Below are 21,379 nucleotides of genomic sequence, written 5' to 3'. Positions count from 1 at the left end.
AACAAAAATTTCTGCCATTTTATTAATCTGCCACCCTTAGGATGTTGCCCTTGTCCCTGTGGTCAAAAATGACTGGTTACCACTTGCAACCAATTGGGAGGGGGAGAAAGAAAAGGGGATGCTGTGTTCCTTTCCTTTAAAGAAAGTTGCACACATCACTTCTGCTCTCATCCTGTTGGCCAGAAAGAACCTGATCACATGGCTACAGCTAGCTGCAGGGGAGGCTGGACATACAGTCTTTAGCTGGCTAACCATTTGCCCAACTAAAATTTTTATTACTATTGGAAAGTGGAAGAGTGGATATTGGAGGGCCATTTAGCAGTCTCAACCACAATGATACTCTATTTTTAAACTAAGTAAAAACATGGTGTTTGTTTTATTATTTATGCCTTATATACATTGTCATTTTCTTTTGTAAATATGAAATATTTCATAATTAAAAAGTAATAAAAATAAAAATAATATTTTCTTTAGCACTCACCATGCTCCTAAGCTACTTTCCTCTAAGTTTTTTTTTCGGTGAATTTTTGGACATTTCAAATTAATTCAAGACTTACAAAGGCATATGCCGTCTCTTCTACCTTACCGCTCCATATATCTCATATAATATATTCTAACGTCAAAGAAACGTAGACCAGGGATTCTCTATTATTTTACCTATTGCATCATGGCTTTCTTCTATTATCATGGTTATTGATACCTATAATTTTTCTTTTCTGAAACTGACATGGTAGTTCACATTTATGAGTGCCTATTTTTGTTTTTGTTTTTTTATTGTATGCTGGGCACTGTTCTAAGCATCACAAGTTATTTCAGTTGATCCTCACAAGAATCCTATGAGGTAGGTACCGTTATTATACCCATTTTGGAGACAAGAAAATTGGAGCACAATGAGGTTAAATAACTTGCCCAAGGTTGCACAGCTAGTATAGTGGTGAATCCAGGATCTGAGCCCATGGAATCTGATTCCAGAGCCAATACTAGCCACTGCAAAATGTTACCTCATACACCGTATCTAAGGAGCCCTGGAGGTGCAAGGGTTAAGTGGTAGGCTGCTAACCAAAAATTTGGTGGTTAGAACCCCCCCAGTGACTGTGGAGAAAGACCTAGCAACCTGCTCCTGTAAAGATTACAGCCTAGAAAACCCTGTGGGGCAGTTCTACTCTGTCACATGGGGTTGCTATGAGTTGAAATCAATTAGACAGCACCTAACAACAGCATAACAACAACTGATTATAGGACTTAGATGAGTATTTTTGTCAATACTAAATTTACTAAAACTGATGGTATATTCCCCTCCTCAGAAGATTTAATAAAGTCCAGACTCCCTAGTCCAGCATTCAAAGCCTCACATTACCTTCCCAGTCTTACCTCCCAAATAGCTATTCCTTCAGTCCTCTAAGTCCCATGCTCCATCTGCAGTAGTCCATTAGCTGTTCCCAAACACAGCCATCACATTTTCATCCCCTCATTCCTTCCCTGTGCTTGGAAGGTCCCTTCTTCCCTTAATTACCCTAAAACATCTGCCCATCAATCAAGACTCAGTACAAATTACACCTTCTCAGACCTCCCATATTCTTCCAATTTAATCATTCCTGCACCTGCACAACCAGAGTACCTTTGAACCTTGTAAACAGGTCTGCCTTTGATGTGTTGTTTATGTGCCCATCTGGCTTCCTAGCCCCATCTCACAGAGCACCAGGACCACATCCCTGAGCTGAATGTATTACCCAAAGCCTGGCATCCAGTAGACATCTATTATTTTATTTTTTTAGTATTTTATTTCGAAATAATTATAGACTCATAGGAAGTAGCAAAAATAGTACAGAGAGGTCCCTTGTACCCTTCACCCAGCTTCCCCCAATGGTAATATTTTACTTATGTGTAGTATAATGTTGTTGTTGTTAGTTGCTGTCTTGTTGCTGCGGAGTCAATTCTGACTCACAGCGACCCTATAGGACAGAGTAGAGCTGCCCCATAGGGTTTCCAAAGAGTGGCTGGTGGATTCCAACAGCCGACCTTTTGGTTAGCAGCTGAGCTCTTAACCACTGCACCACCAAGGCTCCGGTTGCCATTTAGGCATCCATAAATTTTTACTTGATTGTTTAGCTATATTGAATTCCTTTCCCAAAGAAGAAAGAACATCTTGGTCCAGGCTCATGGTTTTGCTACAGGCTCTTTTTGTGCAATTTTGCATCCGTATTTCAGATCTTCTTCCTTAGGATTCTCAACATCTAGGCCAAGTTTCTATAAAACACCACAGTCATTCTCTTATCACCAGATGAAATGCAGCTGTGTGTGCAATACCATTTCATTTTGAAAGGTTGGGAAAAAGGCACAGGTTGTAATGAGGAAATCACCTGGCTAGACTTTCGGAATAGCAGAATTTTATCTTTCTGGTGGTCAGACTTGACGCAACGGGTTTTTTTGTTTTTAGTAGTCACACTATCTTGTGTTTAGAATTCTGAGCTTTATACCAGCAGGTAGAGTATTTATAAGATTCATATAGTTCTGTGGTACAAATACATGCTTTAGTTTCAGTTACTTGCTTTGATTTACTTTGTGTTTTTATAGCTTTGGACTTTGAGACTCTAAAGTCCAAACTTTATGGAACTATGGTAGCTTACAAGACACACGAATAAATATCTGGTATTCCGTAATAGGTTCACTGAAACTTTTGCTCTCCTCTCTTAATTTCCTGGACAAGATCACAACACAGAATTTCAAAACAGAATCTCTGAGATGTTGTAACGGTGATTTTTTTCTTTATCTGGAATTGCGAAAGCAGTTTAGGGTGAAGGAAACTGATTCCCACCCTCCCTACCCCGTCACTGTTCTTAGCACTCTGTCTCTATCCTTCGACCATTTTTAATTTATTATCTTTTTATTTTCTGAGTGCATGTCCTACTGCTTTCAAATGTTGTCCATGGTATAATTTGAAGAACACTAGATGAAATCTCCTTCCTCAGAAATTCCTTTAGCAACCTGTGGTGCCTGAAATCCCATGAGCTATTCCTGTCTTTGCGTTAGGGCTTTTAGGATTAACACATTAGGTCGTTATCAGGAATACCTTATAACAGATATGTTTTTCAGAATCTCTTTCCTTTGGAACACATCATTCTGTCTGAGAAAGGCCCCAAATAAATATGGATGCAGGGAAAAAGAGGGAAAGAAGGCTATATGGGTGCCCCCCGCCCAGACGTGAATATGCACAGAGATTACCTGGAGATCCTGTTAAAATGCAAGTTCTGACATAGTGGGTCTGGGGCAGGCCCTGAAGTTTTCATTTCTAGCCAAGCTCCCAGGTGCTGCCCACACTGCTGGTCATTGGACCACGTATTGAGTGGGGAGGGACTGAAGCACACAGAGCACAGTCTTAGAGGCTCCAGAGAGAGAGCACCACTCTGAGCAAGGCCCTTGAGCCCCAGCTGGAAGGGGGGCAGGGTAGAAAGAAGAGAAAAAGGACTCAGAGGGCAATTAAAGGATGAGACGACCAGTGTTATGGTTCGAATTATCCCCCCCAAATATGTGTTGTAAATCCTAACCCCTATGCCTCTGGTTATAATCCCATTTGGGAATGAGTTTTCTTTGTTACGTTCATGAGGCAGTATTAGGGTAGGGTGTGCCTTAAATCAATCTCTTTTGAGATATAAAAGCAGATGAAGCAAGTAAGCAAGCAAGCAGAGATGGGGGAAAAGAGATGCTAAGCCACATGAAGATCGCTGGGGAGCAGAAGCTGAAAAGAGACAAGGACTTTCCTCCAGAGTCGACAGAGAGAGAGAGCCTTCCCCTAGAGCCAGCACCCTGCATTTGGATTTCAAGTCTTCTAAACTGTAAGAAAATAAATTTCTGTTTGTTAAAGCTACGTACTTGTGGTATTTCTGTTATAGCAGCACTAGGTAACTAAACCAACCAGCTTGACTCACTTAATTTTACTTAAAGCTGTTCTTTTCAGGGCAAAGAAGAAACATATATATGTTTTTTCTGGGTGGTGCAAATGATAAAGTGCTGAAAGGTTGGTGGCTCAAAACCATTTAGAAACACCTTGGGCAACAGGCTTGGTGATCTGCTTCTAAAGGTCACAGCCTTGAAAACTGTTACAGATTGAATTATGTCCCCTCAAAACATGTGCTGTAAACCCTAACCTTTATGCCTGTGGTTACAATCCCATTTGGGAATGGGTTGTCTTTGTTATTGTTAATGAGCCAGGATTAGTGTAGGGTGTATCTTCAATCAATCTCTTTTCAGATAGAAAAGAGATTAAATAAGCTAGCAGAGGGAGATGGGGTAAGATAGATGCAAGAAACATGGAGACTTCCAAGGAACCAGGAAGCAGCAGCTGAAGAGACAAGGACCTTTCTCCAGCGCCCACAGAGAAGGAAAGCCTTCCCCTATAGCCAGTGCTCTGAATTTAGACTTCTAGCCTCCTAAACTATGAGAAAATAAATTTCTGTTTTTTCAAGCCACCCATTTGGGGTATTTCTGTTACAGCAGTACTAGATAACTAAGACAAAAACCCTATGGAGCAGTTCTACTGTGCACACAGGAGTTGCTATGAGTCAGAACTGACTCTCCGGCAACTACCGACAACAATACATATCAATCTATCTCTATCTATCTGTATATACACACACATACATACATGGGTACGCATGATAGATGACAGGAACGCTTGGGTGGTGCAAACGATTAATGCACTTGCTGGTAACTGAAAGGTTGGAGGTTCAAATCCACCCAGAGGTGCCTTAGAAGAAAAGCTTGGTGATCTACTCACAAAAAAAAATCAGTCACGGAAAACTCTATGGGGCACAGGCCTGCCCTGACATACTGGGGTCTCCCCGGGTTGGAATCGACTGGAAGGTGACCATTTTTTATGTGTGTGTGTGTGTGTGTGTGTGTGTAAGGCGCACACAGATCACATCGTTATATACATACAGATTGCACAGTACATACAGATTGCATAATAACGTCTATATGTTTAGTAATTGTTCGTTGGTGAGGCTGTTGCTTGTTGGTGGGACTTCTCTAATCTAATGCTGTGATACTCAAACTGGGATATTTTAGCTCCTGACAGTGTGCCTGACGGAACAAATATCCATTTGGGGATCTGGAAAGATTAAACTGTTTTTATATTGAAATAAACTCATACATCATGGAGTAGAATACAACATGTGGATACATTTCAAAGAATAAACATCTGAAGGTCTTAGTAGCGGTTTCCGGCTCTTGTTGCTGTTCCTTCTTTCTTTAGTTCCCTGCCCCGTAAGGATGTTTCTGACTTCATATCTGCCTTGGCTGCTCTTGACTGCCCTTCCCAAATAATAATGTGTTGGTCTGTCCTGCTTCCCTCCCTCCTGCTTGCTGGTGCTCCTAGGGCTTGGCCTTGCACTGAGTCCCTTCTGTCACAGCTCCCCTCCCCCGCCCCAATCTATCACTTATTTAACTCTTGAAGAAGTGGAGATACTAAAGGCAGATTTTGGGTCCAGAGTTCATGCTTGCCACTCTGAGGCCTTGACAAGCATGGAAAAACCCAGGGAACAATGCATCATGTAGCTACTGTTTATTAAGCCCTGACTATGAGTTATTATTTTTTTTTATGAGTTATTAGGAAGTGCATAAAAATAACCCTGCAAAGAGGGGCTCTGCCTCTCCTTGGTAACCTCCACTATCACCCCAGCTCCCTCCAGCTCAGTGTACCTCCCAGTACCAGAATGGAAACCGAATTGACAAGGACCCCCTCCTCCCAGTGGGCATTCAGGAGTGGAGCTGGGATGGCCAGCCAAATGGCACTCCCTCCCATAACCTGCAGGGTATATATTATTTTGGCTCTCTTTTGCCTGGAATTTCCAAATGGGCACATGATTTCTAACCAGCTTTGGCTTATTTTGAAACATGGGTCCCTTCCAATTAGATAATGTCGCAATCGTCCAAGGCGGGGAGGGGTACCTTGCAAAATATGAATAATGGTTCCTTTGCTTGCCACAGGGTTGCTAGTAACTCTTAGTTGTTATTTTTTTTTAATTAACTTTAAAAACATTAAGCCAAAGTTTTAAAATTGGTATATACTGTCTTTAAGATATTTCCTTGGGCTCCAAGACTGGGATGAAGATGAGAGCAGAGAAATAAAAGGGGGGATCTCTTACCTGTGGGCAGCTATGTTAAGTGCTTCTCTATGAAGAAAAGAAAGACTCTTTCTAAAGCTATTGTTTGGGAGAAAAAGAAGTTAGGATTGATCATGCACTTGAGTGGAAGGGTTTTTTTTCTTAACGACTTATTAATAATCAACGTGTACCCTTTTTTTTTTTTTTTTTTTTACCCTAAGCTACCTCCTGAGACCCCTTTCTGGACAGTGTCTAACACCTCTGCCACCTCCCTGGTATCAGGTTCCAAGTAATCTACTCCAGATAGAAGAAAAATATTTGACGAGGCAAGAATTTCTCTGGGCAGTGCATTTGGGGATAGTGAGAGATCCTCAGGTGAGTATAACAAGGTGATGAAAGTGCTCAGGAGAACTGGTCGTTCCATTTGTGGGATTGTTTCTCTTGTTCATTCAAGGTTATCCAAGTTTAATCTGGGCATGTCCACTTGGTTCCATGGACCTCCTACCATGCAGAGGGAGACAAGGCTAGAGGAAGGCCAGAGTGAGGCTCGCTGAAATGCAGAGGCCCTTCCTGCCCAGGTCTAAGGCTGATACTGAGTGGTGGAACTGTCCAGTGTTCCCATGGAGAACATCTTTAAAAATGGCAGCCAAAAGACCCTATGCCTACACTCAGGGAGGTTTCAGAGTCACCCCTCTTTGGTCATGCTCAGTTGGACCACAAGCATCTCTGTGGTCACTAGTGTAGACAGAGACCAGAAGCCTTTCCTTCTCTACATTTGCAAGCACCAGGAAAGCCCTCTGATTCCAGTTGACCCAAAGGCTGCAATAGGACCCCCCAAAAGACAGAATTTCTTGATCTCCCTGACTTATGGGGAGCTCAGAGTCATATTTAATTTGACTTAGAAAAATAATGCAACATGTCCAATACTTCATCCTGCTGTGATACATACATCAATGATAATAAATACACAAACCACATTATTCAACTTCTGAATCCTTGTATCACTCTTTGCATTTCTCTTATTACATAGGTAGTCTACCTTGTTTATACATTTCCCGTCGTGCACTAATATTACACATGACCAATTCCTTGAAGGCATGAAGTAGCTTATTCATCATTGGGTTCCTAGCTGAATGCATCACAGTGCTGGGCACACATCAGACAGTCAAAAACTCATTTGTTGAACTGAATAGAATGTTTCAGAACTCAATTTAAAAATGAATGGTTAAGGACCTATTATTCTGTTTCAATGTTTTTTGGAACTAGGAGGCTTTTTTTCTACTTCTGTATTAATTTAAATGAGAACATCCATCAAACTTTCTTTTAAAGTCAGCTAATACGTGTGATCCTTTAAAAACTTCAATGAATGTTTAGTTCCCTAAAAAGAATGTTTGGTAAGTTCCTAGAATATATTATTTTTCTTTAATGGAGTGAAATTGAAGCAAAATGAGGACAAAAATACAGGAAAAAATAGAAATGACAGCTTCTGATATTTTTTGCCCTTTTTCCGTTTCAAAATGGGCTTTTTCCTCTTAATTGAAACTTTCTGATGTGGGGGTACCTTTAATATGAAGAGAGGTCAGATGTAAAAAAAACAGCATTATCAGTAGAAAATATAGTCAGAGAACTTAAGTCATACCGGGGGGGGAGGGGGGCTGAAATTTTGTAAGGAGGCACTATAGTCACTTTTAGGCTTAACAGGTTTACAATGGCTTAACAACCTTGATCATAATGTGGCAAAACTAGTCCACATGCATTTTCTTTGAGTTAGGCAACCAACTCAGCTGCCGCATTGTGGCCCGAACGGAGAAGCCAGGCTGCAGGGGTCACCCTGATTAGTTTGCCACAGTGATTTATTTGGTTTGCACATAGAGATACGGTCTTATCGTCTTTGGAGATGTGCCAGACTTGCTTTATATAAAATTTCTTAGCTGATAACGCGTAAATAGGCTTCTCACTGAGTAAAACAGGTGTTTGCACAGGAATTGCACACATTAATGTTGTGGAGTTGTTGAGAGTGTAGGAACAGAGGGGATGGTCAACATTTTAACAACCAGTCAGGCAAGTTCACTACCCAATCAGAACAGAAAAAGAAGCCACCCCATTGCTTGGTCAGGAACTGTAGAGTTTCCCCATTGTTGTAATGTGCCATCGAGTTGATTCCATCTCATAGTGACCCTATAGGACAGAGCAGATCTGCCCCATAGGGTTTCCTAAGGAGCATCAGGTCTTTCTCCCGCAGAGCAGCTGGCTGGTTCAGTTAGCAGCCAAGAGCTTAACCACTGCACCATCAGGGCTCCTTCAGTTTCCCCCACTATTCTCAAATGTAGTGCTACTACCCTTCTCTTTTTGAGCCATCTCACCCCTACTCCTGTGCCCCCCCATCAAGCCAGATCCATGACCACCATCACAACTTCCCAGCTCCAATTTGGTGAAGAAGAAAAGCAGATATTTTAAAATGTCTTGCCCGGATAGCTACAAATAACAATGTATTTAGCCCATGAAACAAAAGATCAAGAAGGAAAAACTCCTTACGCTCCTACTCTACTCTCTTAACCAAAACTTCATAATATCAAGAAGAGTGGAGGAAGCTGCTAAAACAATTACGGGCTAGTACAAATGTTTCTCAGCTGCTAGATTTTTAAAAAGGTTTCCTTTAATTTAAATGGGAGCCATCAGCAAACCCTAAATCTGTAACTGCTCTGTAGTCTCCAATAGCCCTCGATTTCTATGACCAGTCATTTTGGTGGAGCTGTCAGGGATTTGGCCAGGATGCCACAACAGGACTCCCAAGGTGGTGCAACTCGGCTGCTAACTAAAAGGTTGTAGGTTCGAGTTCAACCCAGAGGTGCCTTGGAAGAAAGGCCCGGTGATTACTTCCAAAAAAACTCAGCCATTGAAAATCCTATGGAGCACAGTTCTACTCTGACACACATGGGATCACCATGAGTTGCAGTCGACTCGATGGCCACCGGTTTTGACCACATACGTGACACCATGGAGGCCAGGCCTGAATCTAGTAGCATCTTCCTCCCAGCCTTTTGTCTTCAGCTCTGTGTCTGAGCACCCAACCCCAAACATATAAACGAATACTGTGTCATTTTGTCATATACTTCAGATTTATCGTACCATTAACTGAATACATTTTTCCTTTTGTTGAGAGAACTAGTTTGAAAGTTAGACTTTAAGAAGTAAGTCTCTTAGTAAACGCAAATGGAAAAAAGGCACAGAAAAAGGCTGCTGGTGTTAAGCGGCCCTGTGTGAAATAACTCTGCCCTGCTTAGAAAAATCTATTAGGCCAATAGCAGGATGGGTTTTCAATATTCTATCATGGTGCGTTGTGCTGTTTTTTCACCCTGAGAGAAAAATGCATTTCCAGCTTAATACTTTTAAAATAACTGCTTTTGCTTATTCTACAGCTTTTTTTTTTTGTAAAGTCCAGTGACCAAGGACAGACGACAATGACCAAAGTGCTGACTTCATGTGAAATTTTGTTTGCAATTTTTAATTAAGCAATCCGGGCAAACTCTTTTTTTTTTTTAACATTAGGAGGAAAGAAAACAACCACACTTGGTATGCCTGGTGGAAAAACAGAAAATGCTTTCTCATTGCAACCAGATTTCAAAGCAGTGGCGTGCAGCGAGGCAGTGCCCAGGCCCTTAGTATCCCTCAGGAGTGCTTGAGTGTACGTCTCGCAAATATGCATCAATTATGTTAGGAGGCACACCTTGCAAGAGGAGTCTGCAGAAGGAAAGCCCACCTAGAGGGACAAAAAGGGAAAGGAAAAGTCAAAACCATCTAAGTGAAAAAATTGCTGCGATAATGCTTTTTGATTAGCTCCCTGGAAACATGACTAATTATGTTCTAGTTAGTGACAAAGATTCATTCAGTCCCTACTTGGAAATCTCCTCCTGGTTTTAGTACATTTAGAATTTAAAGCACTTGGCATCTAGAAGGAAAAGCAAGTTCCCAGCAGACCCATAGTGGTTTTTTGTGTTTGTTTTGTTTTTTTCTTCCCCTACTGTTATTCAGTGTGGTTTAAATTCCTTAATGGTTGGGAAGCATTTACTGCCCCTCAAGAGGTTTTGTGATTTGTCTACAGGTGATTCAGGGGCAGAATGAAGCATACCAGGTTATGGATCAGCGGGAAGATTTGCTTCCAGTTTGTTAATATTCTGTTTTAATTAAGCACAGAGTTCCAATTCAAGCACATAGGAGAGGAAGAAAGAGAACGGCCCTTTAACTGTGGCTATAGCACCTTCAATACAGTCTCGAAAGTGCAAAATATTGGAACTATTTTGTTAAAAATCATAAGACCTCTCCAGTATCTTCTGAAGGTGAGAGAAACACCTATTGATACTTCATACTTACCTTCCGTGTTTCTGAATTATACTTAAAACATAAAAGTACCCTTTAAGAGAGAAGCCACGAAACCATAAAAATTCATGGTCCTTTAGAGAAGCGCTTCACTACTTGCTAATAAATTCACGTACAGACAAAAACAGCATGCCATGTGAACATTCTTAAAACTTCTTGAATGCAAATTTGAGAACGTCATTCTCTTTTTAAAAAAAAAATCCAAGTCACATATTGATAGAAATGATGCCATTTATGTACATGTCCATTCCTTGATGCAAAGACATCAGAATGCTTGGCTGTCAGGCATTTTAATCTATATTAAATGCTTTCACTCATGCTCTATTTATTGCATTCAACAACTTGCTTCATGTCAACAGGAGATTGTCGTGAGGAAAAAGTACTAGCCGTTAATATCAAGATACTGAAATACAAATTAAAGCTACAAAGTTAGCGATTTTAAAGACTCTATTTTCATTGGATTCCATAATGAAAATCATGCCATACTCCACAGGCTTTGTATGGCTTATGACAGTCATAAGCTTCATATGCCAAAACCATATGAAAGCTTACCTTAGATGACAATATACATTCAAAAATCCTTAATGTGCTACAACCAAGGAAGAGAGGGGGAGAGAGAGAGAGAAGTTGTAAGCATTAATACAAGTGCTAACACCAAAGTTGAGTACTTGTTGGATGAAATTACAGTCACGATTATGATGAGGTGATTTCATTAATCCTTAGTCATGTGAAAGGTGTAGGAAAAGAGAAGCACATGGAGTGAAGGGCAGGAATCCAGTCACTTCAGAAGGAACATTAATATGTAAACAATTTATTAATATGCACAACCACAATAAATTGGTTTCTACCCCACTGTGTCTAAGCGGGTGGCAGAGCCAATTTGATTGTATGGTGAATATTTATGGTAAGAGCTTCCAAACCATTAGCTTAAGGGGGGGGGGAAACAAAAGCCTACAACATATATATATTGTGTTTTTCAACAAAAGAAAAACATAGACAATAGACAAAGCGTTAGTGTACATATATATATGTTGAAATTCTAAAAGGCAAAATTATCAAGTAGATCTAAATATTAAACTAGTATTCTATAACACTGTATTCTAATCTGATTATACATAACTGATCTAAAACACAAGGCTTAAACAAATTTAGGCTACGAAGTGATTACATATATAATCTACAAAACTCTAAAGAGAGCTCTAATTCCTTGTTGGAAAACTGACATCATCTTGGAGAACTCAGAGAGCAAACACTGTAAACTGAGGCATGGATCTACTTCATTAGAGTTTACATGGGGTTGTTCACCCAGCCTGAAAGAACTCTTTAATTTGCTCTTCCAAATGGGTGTGAATTATATACATATGATAGGACTAATTTTAGCTTTATACATTTTGTAACAGGACCTAGAGATTTCTGGTCTTTTAACTAGGTTCATAAATATGTGAAAAAATTTCAGTCCCATGAAAATGTCCAACAGATAGATGCATTACAAACATGCTACTAGTTAATCTGTAATTGTAAAGTCTTAAATGTGAAAGTTTCCAAAGAGTAAATATATTTTTGTGTCCTGTTCCCATCAAAAATACCCAGAATACTTTTTCTTAAACTTAGCGACTTAAAAATGTTCAGTTTTCCGAGTTTCAACGTGATTCTAAGGAACTACACTGGAAACTGCCTTAAAGGAAGACTGTATCTCTCTACATGTGAAAAATGAACATCTTAAAGAAATGTCATTCATTCCCTGGTTTTGATAGCCTTACGCAAAAAATGAGATCATGCCTAAATATAGCTTTCTAGCTTTACAGTCAAGTACTTAGTTTTCTGACAAAATTTGGTCCCTAAATTACTTAATATCCTTGAATAATTTGGCCTTCCTTATCCATGGCATAAATACCGTATGCCATGAGCTGCTAAGAAATACAATTAAAAGCAAATGAGAAAGTCAAGCTTTACATGCAAAATGCGTTTTCATGTAAGAGGAATGGAACAGAAAGTAGAAATATCCAGTGGGATATGAACTTTTTAAACCTGTTGCTGCCCCTCCAGGAAGACTGGTTGTCCAGGGGTATTTACTCCTTGATATATCACTGCAGAATTAGAATATTTGTACCAGTATTTATTTATTCTCGGTTGACATTCTTACCTTTTTTTTTTTAAAGTTTAACTTAATTCAACTCACCTATTATCAGATAACAATCTGATGATAAACAATCTCAGCTTTATTTCTAGGACCAAAAGCTTTTACCAATATATCACAGTTGATACCTTACATATTAAAATACATTATTCATGTTACTAAATTCAATTACACACTATAAAAATACATCATCTATATGTATAACATTGTTCACTTTCATGGAGGTCCCCCCCACCTGAATTTTGAACCATCCATGAAAGCATCATTTTATATCATTAGCAACATTCAGTTATTGAACGTTATTCAACAATAAAGCACTTACGAGTGGTATTGTTTTGGGGTTTTTAGGTATATTGAAACATAAACATCAACAATACCTTGGAACAAATAAGACTAAAACCCATAAACCCATTGCCATTGTGTCGATTCCGACTCATAACGGTCTTACAGGACAGAGTAGAACTGCCCTATAGAGTTTCTAAGAAGCAGTTGGTGGATTTGAACTGCCGACCTTTTGGTTAGCAGCCAAACCCTTAACTACTACGCAGTCAGGGCTCCCAAATAAGACTAACCAAAAATACCCAAACCAAACCCTTTGCCATCGAGTCGATTCCAACTCATTGTGACCCTGTAGGACAGAGTAGAGCTGCCCCATAGGGTTTCCAAGGAGCGGCTGGTGGATTCCAACTGCTGACCTTTTGGTTAGCAGTCGAAGCTCTTAACCACTGCGCCACCAGGGTTTCCCAAATAAGACTACAGGTATAGAAACCAGATGTATTTGCAACTGTGACTTAAAGCTGTACTTAAAGCTAATAAGGCAACTGGAAAAAAATAACATTTACATTTGTAAGAACTATCTCAGTAGTAAGGGCTGAGCTTTTCTAAGATTATTATATACTTTATATTTGAGAGGAAAAAGAAAAATAAGTTTTCCTAGCACTATGAATCTACTATACTGTATATCTGAGGAGAGAATAAGTGAGAGAATATTGGTTTTTGAAAGCTATAAAAGAAAATTCTGTGTTTCAAGAAGTTTCTCTGCCATATTTATACCACGCTTAGGACTAAAAAGTATTTATTTTTTACATAACTACTCTAAACATTTAGCATGATTTCCTAAAATAACTACTTATATTAGTTTTGTATGTCGTAGCCTTTCTGACTTTTAGATAATTTCTTCATATAGAGAGGTAGAAAAAATAAAGACTTTGGCTAGCACAGAATGACAATATGATGCAATAAGAACAAGAGAAAACACATTGGGATTCTGTCACCTATCATGTCATCACTGTAACTCTGGCAGGTTCAGGAGTTTTCACGGTATCCCAAAGTAGGTTTTGATTGTCAAGAAAAAATTCAATATAAAAATTATACCAAAAAAACAAACCAAACCCATTGCCATTGAGTTGATTCCAACTCATACCAACCCATAGGACAGAGTAGAACTGCCCCATTGGGTTTCCAAGGAGCACCTGATGGATTTGAACAGCCAACCTTTTAGTTAGCAGCTGTAGCTCTTAATCACTATGCCACCAGGGTTTCCATAAAAAAAAAAAAAATTATAGTCAATTAATATTAAAAAAATGAATTAAGATGGCAGGTTTGTTGCGACGTTTCTACCACATAAATCCTTATGTGTTTTCTTGGTCTAAATTACTTGCAACACGGATATTCCTTAGTGAGACTTTAGAAGCAATTGTTTATAATATAGGATGCTATATTCTATAATATTAAACAATAAATTAGTAAACTTATCCAAACATATATTGAAAACCCAACCAAATCAAACCTGTTGCCATCAAGTTGATTCCAGCTCATAGCAACCCTATAGGACAGAGTAGAACTGCCCCTTACGGCTCCCAAGGAGCGGCTGGTGGATTCGAACTGCCGACCTCTTGGTTAGCAGCCTGAGCTCTTAAGCACTACGCCACCAGGTTCACAAAATAGTAAACTAATTTAAAAATGAGGGTGAATCTTGTAATTGCAGTTTCATTAGTTGAGTTCTCGCACTAGGATCCTTTTACAGATACTACGCCACCAAAGTATTGCCCTCTGACTTTATTTATTCTCACCATGCTATGCACATAGCATCCGAATGAAAATTAATATTCCTTTAGTTAAAAAGAATTGCAAGGGATTAAAAAAAAAAAAAAAGAGTCTACTGAAATAATCAAGTAGCTTTCAACAAGTAAATAAGGATGAATACAAAACGTAAAAACTTCTCTCCCCAACCACTTTGGCAAACAATTTAGATTTCTGCAGTAAGAACAATAATAAAATGATTTTCTTTAACTTTAACCTATAAAGAGGTCTTGGGTATCATACCTTTCACCTCCAGTTTGCACTCCATCTCCACTGCCCCCAGATCATTGACTGCTTTGCAGCTGTAGGTGCCACCATCATAGGGGCTGGGCTTGCGAATCTCCAGGGTGCAGACGCCCTGGTTGCTGAACATTCTGTATCGTGGGTCATCCACAATAGTAACTTTGTTTTTCATCCAGGTTATTTTGGGCTGAAGTTAAGATGGAAGAAAGGCCAAAACATGTTTGTATTTAGCATATTAATAGACTGTCAGAACCAGAGGCAGAATCTTAAAGCCTGGCTTAGAAAGAAAGGACATCTAAGAAGAATGCGTATCTACTAAAGAGTGCTTCTCGAATTAAATTCTATTTAGCGCTCGGCAAGCAAGCAAACGGGCAGTCCTGGAGAAATCAGCCAGATTTGTTCAGAGGACAGCTCTAGGGCAAGCTTCTGAAACGGATCCCGTTGCATTTAAATCTAATCTACGAGCCCCCATGTTAACTCATCCTAAAACCAGCTGCCGCAGAGTCACTTCCGACTCATGGCGACCCCCTGCGTATCAGAGTACAACTGTGTTCCATAGGGTTTTCATGGCTGTGACCTTCTGGACATAGATCACCAGGCCTTTCTTCCAAGATCCCTCTGGGTGGGTTTAAACCACCAACCTTTCAGTTAGTAGCCGAGCTGCTTAAGCGTTTGCACCACCCAAGGACTCCCTAGTAGCTGAAAGATCAGTTTATATTATTACTTACAATTATAACACGGAAGATACAAAAGAGTGAGTTTGGAGTTAATTCTTAAATTTAATTAATTTGCTAGAAAACCACGGTACCTTAGGATTTCCTCTCACACTGCAGTTCAGGGTGGCATTGTAGCCAGCTACAGCGTAGGTGTTAACCAAAGGCTGAGTAAACATGGGAGCCTCAGTGAAATCGAAGTCATCGTACACTGGATTCTTGTAGACTTTACCTTAAAAACAAACATGAAACATCTCCAAGTTGGCCTGAGATTATATTATTCTTGGCATACTTCAGTCACTATTAAAAGTTCCCTGAGCTTAGAAAAACATGCAAAAACATGAGCAAATGCCACACAGGACACATTTTGAAGGGTACACATATATAGCCAGTCACATGTGGCACAGGAAGCCAGAGCGGTTAAGTGAAAAATAAATATTGAGAAGAATTTGGTGTCTGAGTATTTTAACCAGAAATGTGTACTAATGTGAAAGTAACAAGGAAGGACTTTAAAGAGAGTGATTTATGATGAAATGAAACGGTAAGGTTGGAATTCAGCTTCTCTCATTGCAGCTTGGGTCCATGTGTAGCTATATTGAAGGTGTCCAAGAATAAAAGTAACAGAAATTCAAGAAGTAAATGCCTATTTTTTCCCTTCCTTGTGACTTCAGTCATTTATAGGCCAACTGTTCGAAAGCTGGAATGAATTAAAGCTTAGGTTTTAAAAAATGTAACAGTAATATTGTTTTACTTGAATTTTTTTACTTAGAAAACTATGATTTTACTTGAACATTTTTACCGTAATTTTAAAGTGGGTTTATTATATTCTTATTCCCTTACACCACATCTCTTTTCCTTTCGGTCTTCTCCACCTAGTCACTGGGAACCAAGGTTTCCAGATACCCAGTCCACTCACCGTCCTTGGCGATCATGGCGCTCTCTTTAGTCATTGTTGCATCCTCACTGAGGCCGCACATGTTTTCAGCAAAGACCCGGAAATAATATTCATTTCCTATTACCAGTTCAGTAATGGTGGCACTGGTTCGGTGATAATGTTCAATGACAGTGAACCATTCCTGAAGGAAAAAATTAATTATTTGAGGAAAATCACATTAAAGTACACAAAATTTCTAACTGTTGCTTCATATAAAAACAGGAACCCTTCATTAACTAAAAGAAAAAAAAAGCACCAAGTGAATTAGCATTTTACAGTGAGAGTAACAGCAATCCACAAATTATAATTAATACATTTATATAATTTATTTGTGCTTACATAATATATTTATATAATTAACATATTTATAATTAACACTTTAGATTAAACAAATTAAATACTATGTAATTTAATCTCCATTTCTACATTAAATTCACACCTTAGCTATAATCTATTACTTGTATAGTTTCTTCATAACTGTACTGTCTGTCTATATCTATCTATCCATAAAATTTTAATGCCAACTTATCTATTATGTAGAAGAGAGGAAACAAACTCACTAGAGAAAAATTAAGATTGTCCAATAAATTTGCACAATATTATTAACTTAGGGTCTTTCAGATCTTTGCTCAGATATATCACCTCCTAGCAGAGATCTTCCTCCCTATGCCTCCCCACTGTTTTGGATGCACTTTATCGCCTTGTCATTGTTGGGTGCTGTTGAGTTGGTTCTGACTCATAGCGACCCTACGCACAACAGAATGAAACACTGCCCTGTCCTGCGCCGTGCTTACAATCGTTGTTATGCTTGAGCCCACTGTTGCAGCCACGGCGTCAATCCACCTCGTTGAGGGTCTTCCTTTTTTTCTGCTGATCCTGTACTTTGCCAAGCATGATGTCCTTCTCCAGGAACTGATCCCTCCTGACAACATGTCCAAAGTATGTAAGATGCAGTCTTGCCATCCTAGCTTCTAAGGAGTATTCCGGCTGTACTTCTTCCGAGATAGATTTGTTCGTTCTTTTGGCAGTCCATGGTAAATCACCTTAGCCTGGTTCATTTTTCTTCACAGCACTTGCTACCTTAAATTATATTAATATTTACTACTTGTTTACTGTCTTGTCTTCCCCACTGGAATGCACATTCCATGATTGTGGAGGTTGTCGTTTTCTTCTCACTTCTCATATTCTCAATGCCTGTCACAGAGCCTGGCATGTAGTAGGTGCTCAATAAATATTTATAGAATGCTTGAATGAATGAGAAGTTAAAGCTACATTAAACTCTTTTTTCAATTTTCTCCTCATCACACCAAGAAATAGAGTGGTTTCAAAGTGTATCTTGCAACCAGCAGGAAAATCACATTGCACCAATGTATGTTTAATACCACTTACTGAGTTAATGAAGTTAATAAAGGAAACACATTTTCTCTGGAACTTTTAGGCACCATCATGATTTCTGGGTATTTTGGTGATTTTTAAGACACCAGGAAAATGTAGTTACTCCCTCATCTATTCCCTGAGCATCTTATGCAGACCTTTATTCCAACATTTACTACATGTATTATCACTTGGTTTTATGTCTTCTTGACTAGACTGAGTACCTCAAGAACAGGAGCTGTCTTTTTTTTTTTTAAGGTTTGGTAGCTAGAACAGTGCTCACCACATAGTAAGTGTGTGAATAAATGAAAGTTTGGACACACATAATAAAAACAACATTTTTGAGGGGTATGAACGATTATAGGAATTTAAGTGAAGAATAGCACGTGTAGTCACAATACAATGGTGTGATGGTGTCCTGGGCAGTGCACGGGGCAGAGAGCACCTTCTGTTCTAGAAGCCTGCTCTTGCTGAAACATGATAGAAACACAGGATATAGGGGTTGGGCATCATCACCTATCATTAGGCAGACCTTAGTCACATGAAACAGCAGGAAAGTCTTGGCTTACCAGGATTTAAGTGGATCTCTAAGAAGATAAACGTTGGGCAGGTTTGATGGGGAGGAAGAATGGGAGTGAGAGCTGCCTGAAGAGCCCTCCTATAGTAACCATTCCCGTTGCTGTAGTGTCAATTCTGGCTCATAGTGATCCTATAAGACAAAGTAAAACTGCCCCATAGGGTTTCCAAGGCTGTAATCTTTGCAGAAGTAGACTGACACATCATTCTCCCACAGAGCAGCTAGCTGGTGGGTTTGAACCGCTGACTTTTTGGTTAGTAGCCAGGTGCTCAGCCACTACACTGCCAGGGCTCCTTACAGTAAACACGGTACCAATGGATTCACTCCTAATGTCAGGTCTAAGGTCCAAGAAGGAACCTTCACTGCTAAGTAAGTCCAAGGTGTTCAGGTAGTTCCCTGGCAGAGTCATGCATCAGTCCTGCTCTCAAGCCATCCAGATGAAAGAGGCCTCTTTAAATGCCAAATCTGATCTTGTCATGTAATAACCATTCAGGAAAATAAAAAAAAACACGCGCTGAAAATAGCTTATGGAAAGGAGAGGCTTGAAAGCCCTTGATGATGAGTCTTGTTACTTAGACTGCCCTTTTCAACTCTTTCCCCTTCTTCTATAATCTTAGGTGGTTTCATGAACAAAGATCTACTAGTGTAAAGAAAGACCTAAAGAGTTCCTATCAATATCATTAAGGATGATGTTTAACTCTTCCTGCAAGAATGAAAAATGCCTCTCTGCCATTGTGTGTCCAAACACTCATTCATTCCTTCACTTGCTAACAGGTTGAGTAGTAGTAGGGTACAGTGGATGAATTCTGATTCAGAAAGAGACCCCAACTGAGCCATTTAAAAGCTGGTGACCTCCAAAACCAAAAACCAAACCCGCTGCTGTCAAGTCGATTCTGACTCATAGCAATAGGACAGAGTAGAACTGCCCGAGAGGGTTTCCAAGGGTCGCCTGGTGGATTCAAACTGCCAACAGTTTGCTTAGCAGCTGTAAGTCCTTTAATTTCTCTGAGCCTCAGTTTCCTCATCTGTAGAACAGGGGTAAATAATAATTTATACTCCAGCTGGGTTTTTCTTGATTACCCCCAAGCTCTTTCCCTTCTCAAGGCCTTTGCACATGTTACTCCCTTTGGGATCTTTCTTTTCTATGCAGTGTCTTTTTTTTTTATATATAAATCCACATTATCCAACATTTATTTCATGAAGAAAGAAAGTTGCATGGGTATAAATGTGAGTCAGAATCCACAGTAAGTAAATATTTGCTGAATAAATGAATTTATTGAATCCCACTGAGCACTGCGCCAGCTCCTCTATATTTCTGGCTTTATAATAACCAACAAGGTATTTGTGCCCCTTACTTGGCCTTATAATAACCAACAAGGTAGGTATTTATGCCCCCATTTTATAGAAGAGGAGAATGGGGATCAAGGGGGTTAAGTGACTGTCCATGGACACAATCGTTAAGTGGCAATGCTGGGATTCAAACCCAACTCTCTGTGGCTCCAAAGGCTTACCCTTTCTAATATGTCACAGCCCCCATTGATTTCCTTGCCAGAAGAGACCTCATGCCTCCCCCTTTACCTCTGATGAAATGAAATTTTTCTTATTTGAAAGCTTAACCCTTTGCTGCTGCTGCTGAGCCAAACCTTACCATGCTCTTCTTGTCAGCCTTCTGGATCGTGTACCCTGTGATGGTAGCATTCCCATCATCCCTTGGTGGTAACCATGTGAGAGCAACATTCTCTCCCCAGACATCTTCAATCTTCACAAGTTGAGGTGGGCCAGGACGGTCTACAAACATAAAATCACGGTATCACTGTGAAGCTACGTTCCCTCCCAGCCTGTAGCTTGTTACATGGGGATATTTTTTAAAGTCCTTTCTTGTATTACACAGTACCTGGGTGGTGCAAATAAATGGTTAATGTGATCAGCTGCTAACCGAAAGGTTGGATGTTCAAGTTCAGTCAAAAGGTTCTTTGGAAGAAAGGCCTGGCCATCCACTTCTGAAAAATCAGCCATTGAAAACCCTGTGGAGCACAGCTCTATTCTGACACGCTTGGGGCTGCCTTGAGTTGGAATTGACTTGAAGGCAACTGTGTTTTTCCTTATCTTCCAGGAGGCAGTGCTCTCCCAGACACTTCTCATGGGGTCTTCTGAGACCCTGCACCTTCCACTAGAATGGCAACATGTCAGATGCAACGGCATAAAGCTGTCACCACACTCCTCTCGACTTAAGAGAAAACAAAAAGGTTTAGCCAAATGGGAAAAGAAAATTTAGTTGAAGGGGCACGAACGTTCACCCAAAGGAATGCTTGCCACAGGAAGTTGTCCCTTTGGTTAGAGAATCTGACAACTTTGCTGAAATATAATAAACATGACTGGAAACAAGGCTTCTCCTAAGCTCTGCTCTTGAATTTATTTCTTGACAATGTAAAAATTACAGAACCATTCAAGTGAGAGAGGTCTATCCATAAAGAATCCTTCCTCTATTCTAACTCTGAACGGAAGTTAGAACTAATCTTATTTATTATTTGGCCAGATAAGCAGATAGGTAGCCCTTCAGTGTTTAACTGTTTAACTTGGTCTAGGTAAGTCTTCCTTACATTTAACAAAAATTCTTCATTCTCTGTGAAAACGTTATCAGTGAATTTTAGGTGTAGTAGGAAACATGTGAAACCATATCTAGAATTTACGAGGTTTTTTTATGCAACAATTCAACACAGGAAACAGTTTTATCATCAGGGTGTTGAGAGATGAAGAGTAAGCGAGAAGCTGGATGTAAAGCAGTAGAGACGGTTTTCACTAAAAAGTACATACATTAATTTTCTTTAATAAATGCCCTAA

At 39.6% G+C, this 21,379-nt stretch overlaps 1 protein-coding gene and 1 long non-coding RNA gene across 7 annotated transcripts in view; one reads left to right on the top strand and one right to left on the bottom strand.

Moving 5' to 3' along the window:
* The first annotated feature begins 3,187 nt into the window (after positions 1 to 3,187).
* On the top strand, positions 3,188 to 20,967 carry LOC126075934 (uncharacterized). Its single transcript, XR_007517355.1, has 3 exons — positions 3,188 to 3,833; positions 6,323 to 6,476; positions 20,652 to 20,967. It is a non-coding gene; the product is annotated as an uncharacterized LOC126075934 (long non-coding RNA).
* Positions 9,573 to 21,379, bottom strand: part of MYBPC1 (myosin binding protein C1) — a 95,756-nt gene continuing 83,949 nt past the window's right edge. For 4 of the 6 annotated variants that reach the window (XM_049884171.1, XM_049884174.1, XM_049884176.1 and 1 more), the window contains 5 exons: positions 20,187 to 20,326; positions 16,570 to 16,729; positions 15,749 to 15,885; positions 14,941 to 15,127; positions 9,573 to 9,861 (listed from right to left, as the gene is read on the bottom strand). In XM_049884171.1, the coding sequence (XP_049740128.1) occupies positions 9,761 to 9,861; positions 14,941 to 15,127; positions 15,749 to 15,885; positions 16,570 to 16,729; positions 20,187 to 20,326 (725 nt within the window). In that variant the 3' untranslated portion in view covers positions 9,573 to 9,760. Of the gene's footprint in view, positions 9,862 to 11,030; positions 11,068 to 12,497; positions 12,566 to 14,940; positions 15,128 to 15,748; positions 15,886 to 16,569; positions 16,730 to 20,186; positions 20,327 to 21,379 lie in introns of all 6 variants that reach the window. The other 2 variants (XM_049884172.1, XM_049884175.1) reach the window with 2 other exon arrangements.

This window comes from Elephas maximus, chromosome 4 (assembly GCF_024166365.1).
Source record: "Elephas maximus indicus isolate mEleMax1 chromosome 4, mEleMax1 primary haplotype, whole genome shotgun sequence".
Taxonomy (NCBI): Eukaryota; Metazoa; Chordata; class Mammalia; order Proboscidea; family Elephantidae; genus Elephas; species Elephas maximus.
This window is presented reverse-complemented; position numbering and strand designations above follow the sequence as displayed.